This window comes from Lutra lutra, chromosome 12 (assembly GCF_902655055.1).
Source record: "Lutra lutra chromosome 12, mLutLut1.2, whole genome shotgun sequence".
Taxonomy (NCBI): Eukaryota; Metazoa; Chordata; class Mammalia; order Carnivora; family Mustelidae; genus Lutra; species Lutra lutra.
The window spans coordinates 76,019,725-76,032,156 of NC_062289.1; the positions used below are offsets into that span (position 1 = coordinate 76,019,725).

The following is a 12,432-nucleotide window of genomic DNA, read 5'->3' on the forward strand; positions in this document are numbered from 1 at the left end:
TCAGGACTTTTTCTGAAGTTGTGGTGTGAGGCTCCACGTACAATGCTTCGCAAGGTGTCCAACGTAGCATGTGAATAACAAACACCAGCCTACAGTTTCAGTATGACTGATACTTCAAGGGTTTTTGGAGAAGCGGGTATCCAAGCTACAGACGTGCCTAGGCCAGTGGAGTTTGTGGCACACGTGCATACTGGTGTGGGCATGGCAGGGCTGTGTATGCGAGCAGGGGTATGGGGGGGTGCTGTGAGCAGATGTTCACAGGCGCTTGAATGTGGATCTGGGTGTACCTGGGTGGGGATGTCTTCATGTCAGTGTGTCACATGCATCCAAGGAATATAGGTTCCTTAACTTTTTCAGGGGCTTGTTCATCTACTCATCTACTCAAGTTTCTTGAAAGCTTGCCTACACATATGTGCACAATGTAGGTGAGTAGGCAGGCAAGGGGACTAGGATAGAGGTAAATATGGGAATTGAGGGAGAATGGAGAACGAGCACTTATTGCCGTTTGATGTATCATGGAGGACTTCCCAGAGAAGGTGGCACTTGAGTTGATGAGGTCAAATGAAGAGGAGCAAGGCCCTCGCGTGGAGTTATGGAGGGGGAGAGAAATAACAGTGTGTACTCAAAACTATAAACATTTTGGGTTGATGCTGTTCCCTGGAACCCTTCTCCCCGGGCCACCCCCATCAAACCTCCAGGGTCCCGTGATCACAGAACAGACAGGAAGCACGGAGGTCAAGGAGCTATCACTTTATTTTGTATAGACCAAGCATGATGGGATCCCATGCCCGAGGGATATGCCTCCGGCTGGACCCCTCTGGCCACTCAAGCACAGCCATGCTGGCTGGCTCTGGACTGAGGGCCCCTGGGCAGGCCTGGCCCGTCCCTCTCTTTCTCCAGACAGTGGTGGAGCCAGGAAGTCTTCCGGGGCAGTACATCTCAGGAGGCTGGAAACAAACGTAGGTCAGAGTTAATCAATGGGATGCAGGAAGGATGTTTGGGGCGGGGGAGCGGAGGCTCTGATGTCCCCTGTCTCTGGGGGGCATTCCTGCAGAGACACCACCCAGAGGAATGAAGGAGCATGGGCAGCAGAAGGGGAATGAGTGGAGAGACGCTTGGGACGGAGCTCCTGAAGGACCAAAGGGCTGAGTGCTGGGGCGCCTAATGCTTTCCGCTTGCGGCGGGTGCTGGGCCCTAAGCTGGAGATCCCTGGCATTTACTCACAGTGTTAATTTGGGGGATGGTGTTATCAGCTCCAATTTCATGCTGTGGACACAGGGGCTTGGCAAGGTCCCATGATTTGCCCCAGGTCTCACAGCCAGATACACGGAAGGTGCTAGCTTACAGGGATAGGGGTGGGCTTACTTGGATCTGAATCCCCTAATATATTGCCTCACAGGGGATGGAGCTATACCTCTATCGTTCAGTTCAAGCCTCCAGTGTGGATGTCAGGGTGGAAGATATTTTTTTTTGGCAGAGGCTCTGTTACCACGGTGAGCACTACTGGATGGGGGAAGGACTTGAGTTAAAAAAAAAAAAAATGGCAGAGACAAGATGTTCTGTGATGACTTCTGCTAAGAACTGTTCTCCTTATGGACGTGTGCCCTTTACTTGGCCTTTGAAACTGCTTTCTGTGTCCCCGAGAGCATAATAATGTAAATGAATATCACATCTCTTCCCGGTAATTGAGAGCAGAGAGGCCGTGTTAAGTCAAATTAATTTGCTCTGATACAGTCTGAGCCCATCTCCTCGGAAGGGGCAATTGCTTTTTGATGGGCTAAGGGTGCCTCTCAAAGTAGGAGGTCTATGGGTGTGGAGGCCGGTGGCTCGTTTGAGTCCAGGAGGCCTCTGGAAGGAAGGCTGGGGACCGAGGCAAGGCCTAGGCTGTGCACCTGCCTGCGGCTGCCCCATCCTGCCAGAGCCTACAGCTGCTTCAAGTTCAGTGCCCAAGAGTTTCCCGGAGGCCACATGCCATTATATTACTCAGTAGGACATTTGCCTTGTGTCTGAACCTGGAGGGAGGGACTTAAACCTCCTCCGTTGACGTCCAGCCTCCCCATACTGGCTTTGCCTTTCAGGGAGGAGTCACAGAGTGGAATACCCAGGACCCTAAGGCTTGAAATGTGCTCTGGGCGGGGTTGTCAGGGGCCAGCCCAGCCTCAGGCAAAGAGCACCGAACTGGGGGTCAAGGCAACTGGGTTGGCAGCCGACTCCCCAGGGAAATCTTGATCTTGAGGGTTCTCTCATTTGTTTTACCAGTGAGGTCAGAGTCGGGAAGTTCTGACATCCCTTTGAGTATAGATGGTCGGGGTGCCAACCTCACTATGGGCTGTCAACACAGGCAACTTCTTTAAAGATCCTGCTCTGTCACTGAGAAGACCCTGAGCTTATCCCTGATTGTGCTCAGGATAGGTTACCAAGGAGAAGTGTTACAGACACAAGTGGCGATTCCGGAGTTTCAAATGCCATTCTGCCTGGCTGACATCCTACAAGGGGCTTAACCTCTTTGACTCTGCCAAACTGTAAAATAGGAATCAGTCATCCTAATCACCTATGGGGATCCCTGTGGATACTGACTTGTTGGATATGTATGCCCAACAATTATAAGCCATTATGAGCAATGGATTCCTCTTCCTATCTTTAGTCCGGAGAAGTCCAGGATTAGCTCTGGGGTAGGAGAGAGGGCAGAGGGAAGTCCTACTTCTCTTCTCCCATTTGCTGCTCTGGGAACTTTGCACTGGCTCCCTGCTGCCGCCCACCCACGCAAGGGGGCCTCCGTTTCTCTCTGGATATGTAAAGCAAGAGTTGGATCCCACTCTTCCCAAAGCCCCTTCTTCCCCGGCCTGAGCCTTCCCCATAAAATTTGCCATCGTTAAGTGGACAGAAGGCCACCATGGCTCCTCTAGCTCCAGGCAGAATGGAGCCTCAGAAAGACAAAAAAGCCCAGCACCTTCTCTAGCACTGTCCTACAGGACCCTCTGCTTTCCGATGGGTCCGCATTTTAAAATCCTAAGGAACCAGGGGCACCTAGCAGAGAGCTTTGCATCTGGCAACTCATTACTTCCGCAAGAATCTCTAAAACCCATCTTCTCTAGAGAAATCACTCACAGCGAGGAAGGCAGTGGCAGCAACAGGTTTTCTCCAGGCTGCCAGACCTGGGCGGGCTGTTTGGTTTTCATTTTCCCAAGAACAGTCCCCGCCTGCTGCTTTTACCTGCACTGGCTCCTACTTCTGGAGATATTTCTTCATTATGCTCTCAACGTCCTCGTCTTTGCTCCCTGCCCCCGGCTCCCTGTGCTCAGGGGACGTTTGCTCGCCACCATCACCCTCCAACCGTGGGATTCGTGGTCGGCTCTTGATGCTGTCGGCACTTTTGAAGGACACGATGGAGCTGGAGGAGGAGGACGAGTCAGAGAGCTGAGCGGGGTCGTCCTTGGACTCCGGACTCTTTTTCAAAATGGTCTTGATCCCTGAGAGAAAGGTCCGGTCGGCCTCTTCTGTCTCAAAGTGGATGCGTGAGCGCCGCGGACTGTCTTGACCCTCTTTGGGGGCTCTGGCCAAGGACACGGGAGACTCAGGCTTCCGGATGGCTGGGAGGAAGTCGTCGAAATCCACTTTGGTCTTGCGTTCATAGTTGAGGCTTGGGACCTTCCAGGTGAATGGATCGTTGTCCAGGGGTTCCTCCATGAGGTGGGCAAACTGGCGGTTCTGGAAGATGAGGGGCTCCTTCCCCAGGTCTGGACAGCCTGCGTCGTCGAGAGAGGACTCCAGACAGCGCCTCCGAGGCCGCAGCGTGGGTGACAAGAGCAGGGACCTGGATGAGCTTGGGGAGCTCAGTCTTCTGCCGGAGCTCTGCCCCGATTCGAACAGGGACTCGCAGGAGCTGAACCGGGTCTTCAGCTTCTCAGGCGGCTGGGTGGTGCCCTCGGTGCTCTGGGAGGAGATGCATTTCAGGCTGGTGGACCGCAGAAGCCCACCTGATGTCCCAGAGGCACCCTCCGGTTCCAGGGCTGACTTTACCCCAAACCCCAGCGAGAGGGCTCCCTCGTCACTGCCCGCCCTGGCCCTCCGCAGCACGGAAGCCCCGGTGGTCTGGTAAATGGGAAGGGTGGGCCAGTCCTCCAGCCCCAGAGGGGAACCCCGGCCCCTCTGAGCTCTCTTCCTCCGGAGACCTTCCACAAACTCCGACAGGGCTGCCGAGGGACTGGGCAGCTTTTCCCTGGATGCAGGGGATGTGTCTGCACTCCGAGAAGCTGGGGAGGAAGACCGTATCCCCAGTCTCTGCGCAGGTTTTCTCTGCCCACCACACTCGTCCCCATCCCCTGGATGGTAGTACTTTGGCCGTCGGAGGCAGAGGGGAGAAACAGACTTGTCCCCCGAGGTCTGGCTCTGCGCGGTCCGGGCTCTGCTCAGGGCCGACGCCAGCTGGGACCTCTCTGCATCTCTGGACTCGTCCTTCATCCTGCGCCAAGAAGACACACGCGGTCAGTAGAAACCACGGCATTCACACGGTCTGGTGCCATCCGTGTGAGAGCCACTAAGCACAGGCACTAACACTATTTTTCTTTGGACACACCATCCTGACTACACTCTCAAATGAACCGAGTGATTTAATGGGCAAATTCGAGCCATGTAAATGATTTCTTGTTGCTTTCTGAAATGTAATTTCTGCCTATAATTAAACCCAGCTACATACGTGTGACTGGATTAAAACGGCAGTTAGGATGGCTGACATATCTGACATGATAGGACCTACCACACCAGGGCCTGCTGCGAAATAAGTGGTTTGCTTCTTGGAGACTTGAGGGGGACCTGCGGGGGGTTATTTATTTATTTAGGGCTCAGCCCAGAGGAGGGTCCCACCAAGTAGGGCTTCTGAGAGTCAGTGACCCAAATACGTCTCAGTGGGATGCTCTTTGGCGCCCCTGATTGATTTATGGGGTAGAGGTAAGAACTCTGTCCACCCCCCGCCCAAAGAGAAAGATTTTCATAAAATCGACACGAAACCAAGTCTAAACACAAGAGGACAGACGGTTTCTATTCTGGGACTATACCAGGCTTGGCTTTCATACAGAGGCATCTTGAAAGAGCTGAGCCAAAAACACTCCCCCTCTGAAAAGTAGGAGCCTCACGGCGAGGCAAAATTATAGACTATAAAATAAAGGGCATTTTTACAGGAGAGAGACCAGAGTCCATCAACTGTTCCTTTAATAAATAAAATCTAATTGTCCTCCCCTTCGGAGAAATGACCCCCTGCTCACCCATGGCAAAGTTATAATTTATGAAAAAGCGAAAGGGGTGTGAACATCAGAGCCTTGGCAAGCACACATAGCCAGGGGATGGAGCCTGAATATGACCAAGGGCCACGTGTATGCAGGTTTCTAGTCATTATTCTGCTTCTCTACACTGTTGCTCCAACTGTGGCAATGGGATTCAGCCCTCTACATAAGGGGGTGGGTTGGGATTCTGGAACAAGACTCTGAGGAAGGCTTCTTGCTCACTGAGGGGTGATAGCACCCTGACCACAAGGGACAGTTTAGAAGGAAAAGAGAGGACCGTAATGAACTAAAGGGTTTTTGAACTTGTTATGGAAGCCTGGTCAGTGGTCCCCGAAGGAGATATCCAGAGGGGGAGGAAGGTACAGATAAGGGAGCGGGAATCAGGATCATTTCTAAGGACATGTGTAGGGACCTAGACTCTGCTTTCCTGAGCTCCTGGGGTCAAATCTTCAACCATTCCATATGCTTCTCTCTTCTGGGATTGGCAGGAGCCTCTCCAGATCCTGGATCTACGGGAGGTCACCATGGCAATGATGCTTGGTCAAAGAGCTCCATGAGTGATAGTCACAGGCCTGGCTGTGTTCATCTGCTTCTGCTTCCCTTGGTCAGCTAGGTGGAGGGTCAAGGTCATGGTGGCGGTGGTGGTGGTGGTGGGACCACAGGCACAGGTTGGAGGCAGTGGTATAGGTGAGCTACTTCTGTCATCCACTCTCTTCCCCAGCCTCAGTCCTTCTCTTGTGGGGGCAAGCTCCCCACTCCCTTCCCAGCCTCCTGCTTTGAACTTCCCTCTTGCTCACTGCCCCAGCCACCCGAGTCTCCTGGTGCCAAGCCCTTCCAGCTTCTGATGTGGAAGAGAAGCACCCGCTCATGGTGCTGACACATGGGGAAGTCACAGGAATGAAAGAAAAGCTTGGGGCACGTGACTGGCCCCTAGCTTCTCAAACAACGGGAGTGAGATGAAGAATTAAGAACCAATAATAACTAATGGTTGTGCATCATTAATAACCAACAGTCCGTACTGATCCTAAATACACCTAGGAATCTTGGCATCTGGAACCTAACCCACCACTGGACTCCATGAAAGCCTCAGTCCAAGCTCCAGGAGGGATGAGCAGAGGAATGAGTGAGAAGGTGGCCTGGCAGCCATCCTTCTGGAGAAAGCTTGGTCCCCATGCACTAAGACAGCACCCATAGAGCCTCTGCCTCCTTTCCCATTTCTTGACTATCACCTTCCATCTCTGTCACTTCAGGACATGGTCTGGAGTGCCCCCTTTATGAGGACCTCGAAGTGTGTTGTCAATGTCATTACCTTAGAATCCCTTCCTGAGCACACGGCAAGGCGGATTTCTTGCTCCTTGCTTTTTTTTTTTTTTTTTTTTTTTTAAATAAACAGCTCGCAACTGCCAGGGGCAGTGGGCTGCTGCCAGAGCTGGCAAAAGTCATCTCCACCCTGTCTTGGCCCCAGAGGGAGGTGGATGTGATGTCTCAGGTGCTCAGTTGCATCCATTGACTGCCGTGTGGGGGATGGTGGCATCAGAGCTCCTGTCACTGAGTTTCCTGGGATGCTGCCATCCTGCACACCCCAGCTCCCATCTCCAGTGCTGGCTGTGGATGCCGGGGCAGGGCATGGGGAGAGGGTGGGAAGAGAAGTTAGGAGGAGGAAGAAGGGAGGTGGAGGAAGGTGGAGAGGAGGAAAGAAGAGGAGAAGGAAGAGAAGAAGAAGGAGGAGAAAGGAGAGGAGGAGGAGGAAGCAGAGGAGGAGGAAGGGAAGAAGGAGAGGAGGAGGAGGAAGTGGAGGAGGAGGAAGGGAGGAAGGAGAGGAGGAGAAAGGGGAGGAGGGGAGGAAGAGGAAGTAGAAAGAGGCAGAAGGAGAGGAGGTGGGGGGAACCCCTTCCCCCCAGCCCTGCTGTCAAGACCGTGCAGGCTGTCATCCCTGTACCGTCTGACTTGGCACCAAGCCCAGCACACAGCAGCTGCTCAGTAAATTTTGTTGAACTGAGTCAAGTTTAGCTTGGAAATAGGTTCACAAGGAAGAGGACCTAGAAGAATGGGGGAAGGGGAGGAGGAACAGAGGGAAGCGGAGGGGGGTGGGGGAAAGGAAGCAGGCAAGTGAGCAGCTGCAGTGTGAAGGGATGGGGGCCTGGAGAAGAGGGGGAAGATGGAGCTGATGGAGAGGGGAAGGAGGAGGGTGTCTGGGAGCAGAGGCGGGGGGTGGGGGGTGGGGAAGGGGCTTAGGCTGGCAGTGGAGGATCTGTCCTCCCCATCTTTGATCCAAGGCAGGATAGGCTAGGGGTCACAGGAGGCTGTCAGCAGCCCAGGAGTAGGGGTCTGGAGGTGCCAGGCGGTGAAAGCTGGTGTCCATGACACAAGCCACAGGCTCACTGGGGCCCACCTGTGGGATTCTCCGTCTCCACCAGACCTGACAGATCTGACTGCCTTCCCAGAGGCCCACCAGGAGCAGCACCTTCCATAAGGGATGCAAGCCAAAATGTCCCAGGCTTGGGGTCACTGAGCTCTGCTGAGGGGCCCAAGAGCCTGGTGCTCTGGGGGTAGGGGGGGATGGTGGGCTTGGTCCCACCTTCCTGGAGTTGTCTGGTGTGTTCAGAGCCTCAGCTGGTGGGCTTGAAACAGGAACATATGCCAAGATGTGTAAACTCCTGGGTAGCCAGACAGGACAGATGAGGAGAAGGAGGTGGGGGTAGAGCGAGAAGGGAAGCAGGAGCCATGGGATAGGGAGGGCCAGGGTAGCAGAAGAAAATGAAAGGAGTCATGGCTGAGTACTGGCTCCTGGATTTGCCACTCAGAAATCCACCCACACCTCTGCAACACCAGCATTTCCAATCCAAGTAGGAAGTTGCTTGCATCCACTGCTTTCTGTGTGCAGACCACAGAATTTCATGTGAACACAGACACCTCTTGCAGGTTTCTGGGGGGAGGGTCACAGTTCTGCCCTTTGAGTCAGATGATCTCGGTTTCTGACCCAGCTTTGGACATTTCAAACCAGCCTGCTGTTTTCATCCTGGTACCTGGGAAGACTCATTTTTCCCCCAGCTATCCTTACTGGACAGCTTGACTCAGGTGGAACTCTCCTCCATCAGCATCGCATGAAGGATGGCTGGCAGATAATCAAGATATCACTGTGCCTGCCTCCTAGAACCTTGGCCAGGGAGAGCCCTAATGGATAGAAGTTTCTCCCAGTCACTGGGAGACAGGTATGGACAAATGCTAGGCGGGGACACCCTGCTTCTCTAAGGAGAGACTCAAGTAATGTCTTGGGAACTTCTGCTGTCTGGCTTTAGTGCATCTGAAGAGGAATAATTCTCTAGCATACCTACCGAAAACCGCTAGAACTGAGCTTCTAGTCACAGAAGCATTGGGCTGGTCCCATAACTGAGTGGAGGGGTAAGTCAGTTGTCATTGAAACAGTTACCTCTAGGCTGGGCACCTGCTGTGTATCAGGCACACTGCTGGGTGTCCCGCATACAAGGCAGACCAAGCTGATGGGCTTCCTGCCCTCGTGGAGCTGATAGCCACGTTCGTTCATAATCTTTACAGCAAGTCCAGAGACAGGAATTAATGACCTCCAAACACTGCAAGGGGACCTGGGGTGACCTCCGCAAGCAGACACAGGCGGAAATGATAGAGGTAGGGGTCCAATCTCAGGAGAGCTGACCCCACAGCCAATAGCACCATTCTCTGCAGACTCCCTTTGAACCCTGTGATGTGATACAGAATTAACAGTGTTTCCTATGTTACCTTGTCCAGATAATATTTATCACCTGAAGCTTGGTCTGCTTCTGCCACTCATCAGCCTTGGGACAGTCACCTGTCTCTTTGCCTCAGTTGTCCTCAGCTGTGAAATGGGGGGAAATCAGATCAACCTTGGAATGTTGTGGAGGTAAGAGCTCCAAGGGACAGCAGTTTTGTCTGTTGTATTCACTGACATACTCTAGCGCCAAGAACAGCATCCTAGCACATAGTAGCTGCTCCACAAACATAGGCTCAATGAATGAGTGAAGTGTCAGTGCCCTGACACTTAATTAGTGTGTTTTGGATGAGTGGGTGAAGCTCTAGTGTCCGCCACCCACTAGGTACCCGGTTGATGTTTATTAAGAAAATTGATGAAGAGAATAGACATGAAAATACTCTAAGTATTGGTGGCTTAAACTTCTGAAGGTTTATGAGGGAGATCAGGATATGAATATCCAGAAATATGGAAATTTGCACCTTTTTACCTCCCAGGCTAGGAAAACGGGCTTCAGAGGCAGATGGGTCCAGGTTCAAATCCTGCCTCTGTTTGGGCCCAGCCAGGTCCCTTGTAGAGCTGGAACCTGCTCAGCTGGAGGAGTGGGGATGATAAGGCCCTGTCTCACAGGGATCTGTGAGGAATTAGAGAGGGTCTATGTGATGGGTAGAGTCCGTTCCTGCGAATGTCACCCTGATCCACCTCCACCTACCCCCCAGCACTTCATGCAAGGTGAAGGGTGATACACTTCAACGTGCTTGTATTACTTATTCTGATCAAAATGCTACTCCTAGCAAATGTATGTTTAAACATCTTAACGCTTGTTTGATTGTTTGTTTTTTTTTCTTAATGGCTCTGCCCATCATGGCTAGAGAAGGCCCCAGACTAAGGGTAAAAGTTCCAGAATGAACAGTTGCTATATATAACCACACTCTGAGCAGCACACGAAAAAGACAAGGATATCAAAGCAGTCTGTTAGGTGGCAGAATGAGCCAGCTGCTGGCTGGCTCGGACTTGGACTCGGACTCGGCATGGACCACACCCCTGCCCCCGCCAGGCTGTCCTGTGAACGAGGCTCCATCATTTTACCACATGAGTAGATGCTCCATGAATATCAGGTGGAAAATGAAAAAGTCACCTCTATACTCATTTAATTTGTATGCACAATCTCATCAGGATCAGAATCCTCACCCCACCTTACAGATGAGAAAATGGAGTCTCCTTCATGAGAAGCCATTCGCTCAAGGTCACCGGCTCAGTGGCAGAGCCTGGACTTGAACCTTGGTGGCCCAGATCTGTATGTCCTGCCTTTCCCTTCCACAACAAACCACATCCTCCAGGTAGAAAGGCGAGTGGAAACCTCAACCGGCTGAACTCCTATTTACATGTCTATATATTTCAACACCCACTGGGACTTAATGAACCAAAAAGGTGAGGTCCAAGTCAAGGAGAGACACGGGATTCATGGGCATTTGACATAATTACACAGCAAAAATAATCCCCCAGTCTGAGTCTGGGCAGAGCCTGGGCCTACTGGAGCTACAGGAAACTCGACACAGACTTAATGACACCATGAATCATCCCCCGAGATGTGCTGTCACCCCCATTCTTCATCCGCACCCTGAAATTCAAGAGGAAATTAAAAATGTATGGATGTTCTAATACTGGCGAGGCCCAGGATGGGAAGCCAGATATGCTTTTAAGTTGACCTGAAGGTTTTGTGACCAAGGCCAACACAACAATGGATAATCTGTAATAAACCTTGATACAGTGCCCAAGACTGCGTAATGTGGTAGGATCATGAGACATTTATTAAACCCCAACAGGGTGCAACTGAATTCTGCATAAACACTGCTGTATATTGTGCCTTTAGGCTTTGCAAGACACTCCTTGATTTTTATCTTTGCAATAGTCCTCTATTACAATCCACTATCATAATCTTCCCATTTCACAAATGAGGCTCAGAAGGATACATAATTTGCCTTATAATCAGTGGGAGAACATGGATTTAAGCCAAAGAGTCCAGCTCTGGGATCCATGCCTTCTAACTGCTCTACTCTCCTACCCTTTACTGCCCTATTTTACAGATGAGGAAACTGAGGCTTTGGAGAGGCACGTGGGCTTGCTGAGGAAGTAGCAGAGCCAAGGCTGTCCTCTCGGTCTGGCCATATAAGATGGCAGGCTGAGCTCCAGGGAGCAGAGGATGTGTTGCCTTTCCCTCCTGGAGAGCACACAGTAGGAGTGGAGACTGGATAAAACCATGAAGAAGAGTCAGCAGGGCAAAAAGTTCTGGATAAGTTGAGCCTTAGACTAAGTATAGCAGGAGGTTGGCAAAGGAGAGAGGTACCAGAGCCTGGGGGCTTGGCCTTTCTGGAGGACATTGGTGGTTGAGTGAGGCTTTTGGAAGGGGGATAGGGTTTGGGTAGGGATGTCAAGGAGGACATGCCAAGCATAAGAAGGAGATCCCCATCCCTCCCCCACCACCTCCTTCCTACTAGTTATGAGCTTATTTCAATATCCAAACCCTTGGCAAGTAAGGGCTAATAATCCAAATCTTGGATTTGGCAAGGAAACCAAGGCTGAAAAAGGCCATCCAGCTGGAAGACTCAAAGCAAGGAGGAAGCCATGGGGTGGGATAACCAAGGAAGCATGTTCAACCACAGTGAACCTTTTTACTCCTGGCCAGAAAGTACAAAGACTTGAGTCAGGAAACAGACTCTGTAAATACCTTATATTCTTGATAATGTAATGGTTTCTGTGAGACAAGATAACCCCCAAGTCTTCCTTGCCATTTGCTCTGATCTTAAGTGGGTGATGAGTCCTTGACACATGGGCAAAACCAGTAATTTGCCCTCAGTAGACACCCGTCCACCAACCTTCTGTACATCAGCAGACTTTTCCTTGGCCTCACCCATACATTCTATTGGGTGCTAGGTGCTAGGTACTAGGTACTGGGTCCTAGGTCCTAGGACAAGCAGTTTTTGAATGCAGTTGCCCATCAGAACCACCCCTAAAACTCTATTAAACACACACACACACACACACACACTTCAGTGCGATGAGGGGGAGGTGAGGGGACCATTCTACTTTCAAAGGAAATAAAGGCTAACCATAGATGTGAATAAAAGAGGGAAAACTGTGTGGGAAGAGAGGAGGTATATGGGAACTTTCTGCTTAATTTTTCTGTAATCCTTCTAAAAATTTCCCCCAAAATAAACTCTACTAATTTTTTAAAGAGAGTGATTAAAGAAACAAAACAACAAAATGCAATGGATATCCTTAAGAGAATACAGTGATACAGACAATTTTAGGAAATTGGGGGTAATGCGGGTGTTGGGATCTTGGATGTGTGTTAATTTTCTATGGTGCACGAGTGCTATGGTAGTTAGGAAATGTCCTTCTTAGAAG

The 12,432-nt window shown here is 51.3% G+C and overlaps 1 protein-coding gene across 1 annotated transcript in view; it reads right to left on the minus strand.

The window, feature by feature from the left end:
- Positions 1 to 735: 735 nt before the first annotated feature.
- MYO18B (myosin XVIIIB) overlaps positions 736 to 12,432 on the minus strand; it is a 254,335-nt gene continuing 242,638 nt past the window's right edge. Inside the window, 2 exon segments of the mRNA XM_047697085.1 lie at positions 736 to 947; positions 3,214 to 4,462. Coding sequence (XP_047553041.1) covers positions 3,226 to 4,462 — 1,237 coding nt within the window. The 3' untranslated portion in view covers positions 736 to 947; positions 3,214 to 3,225.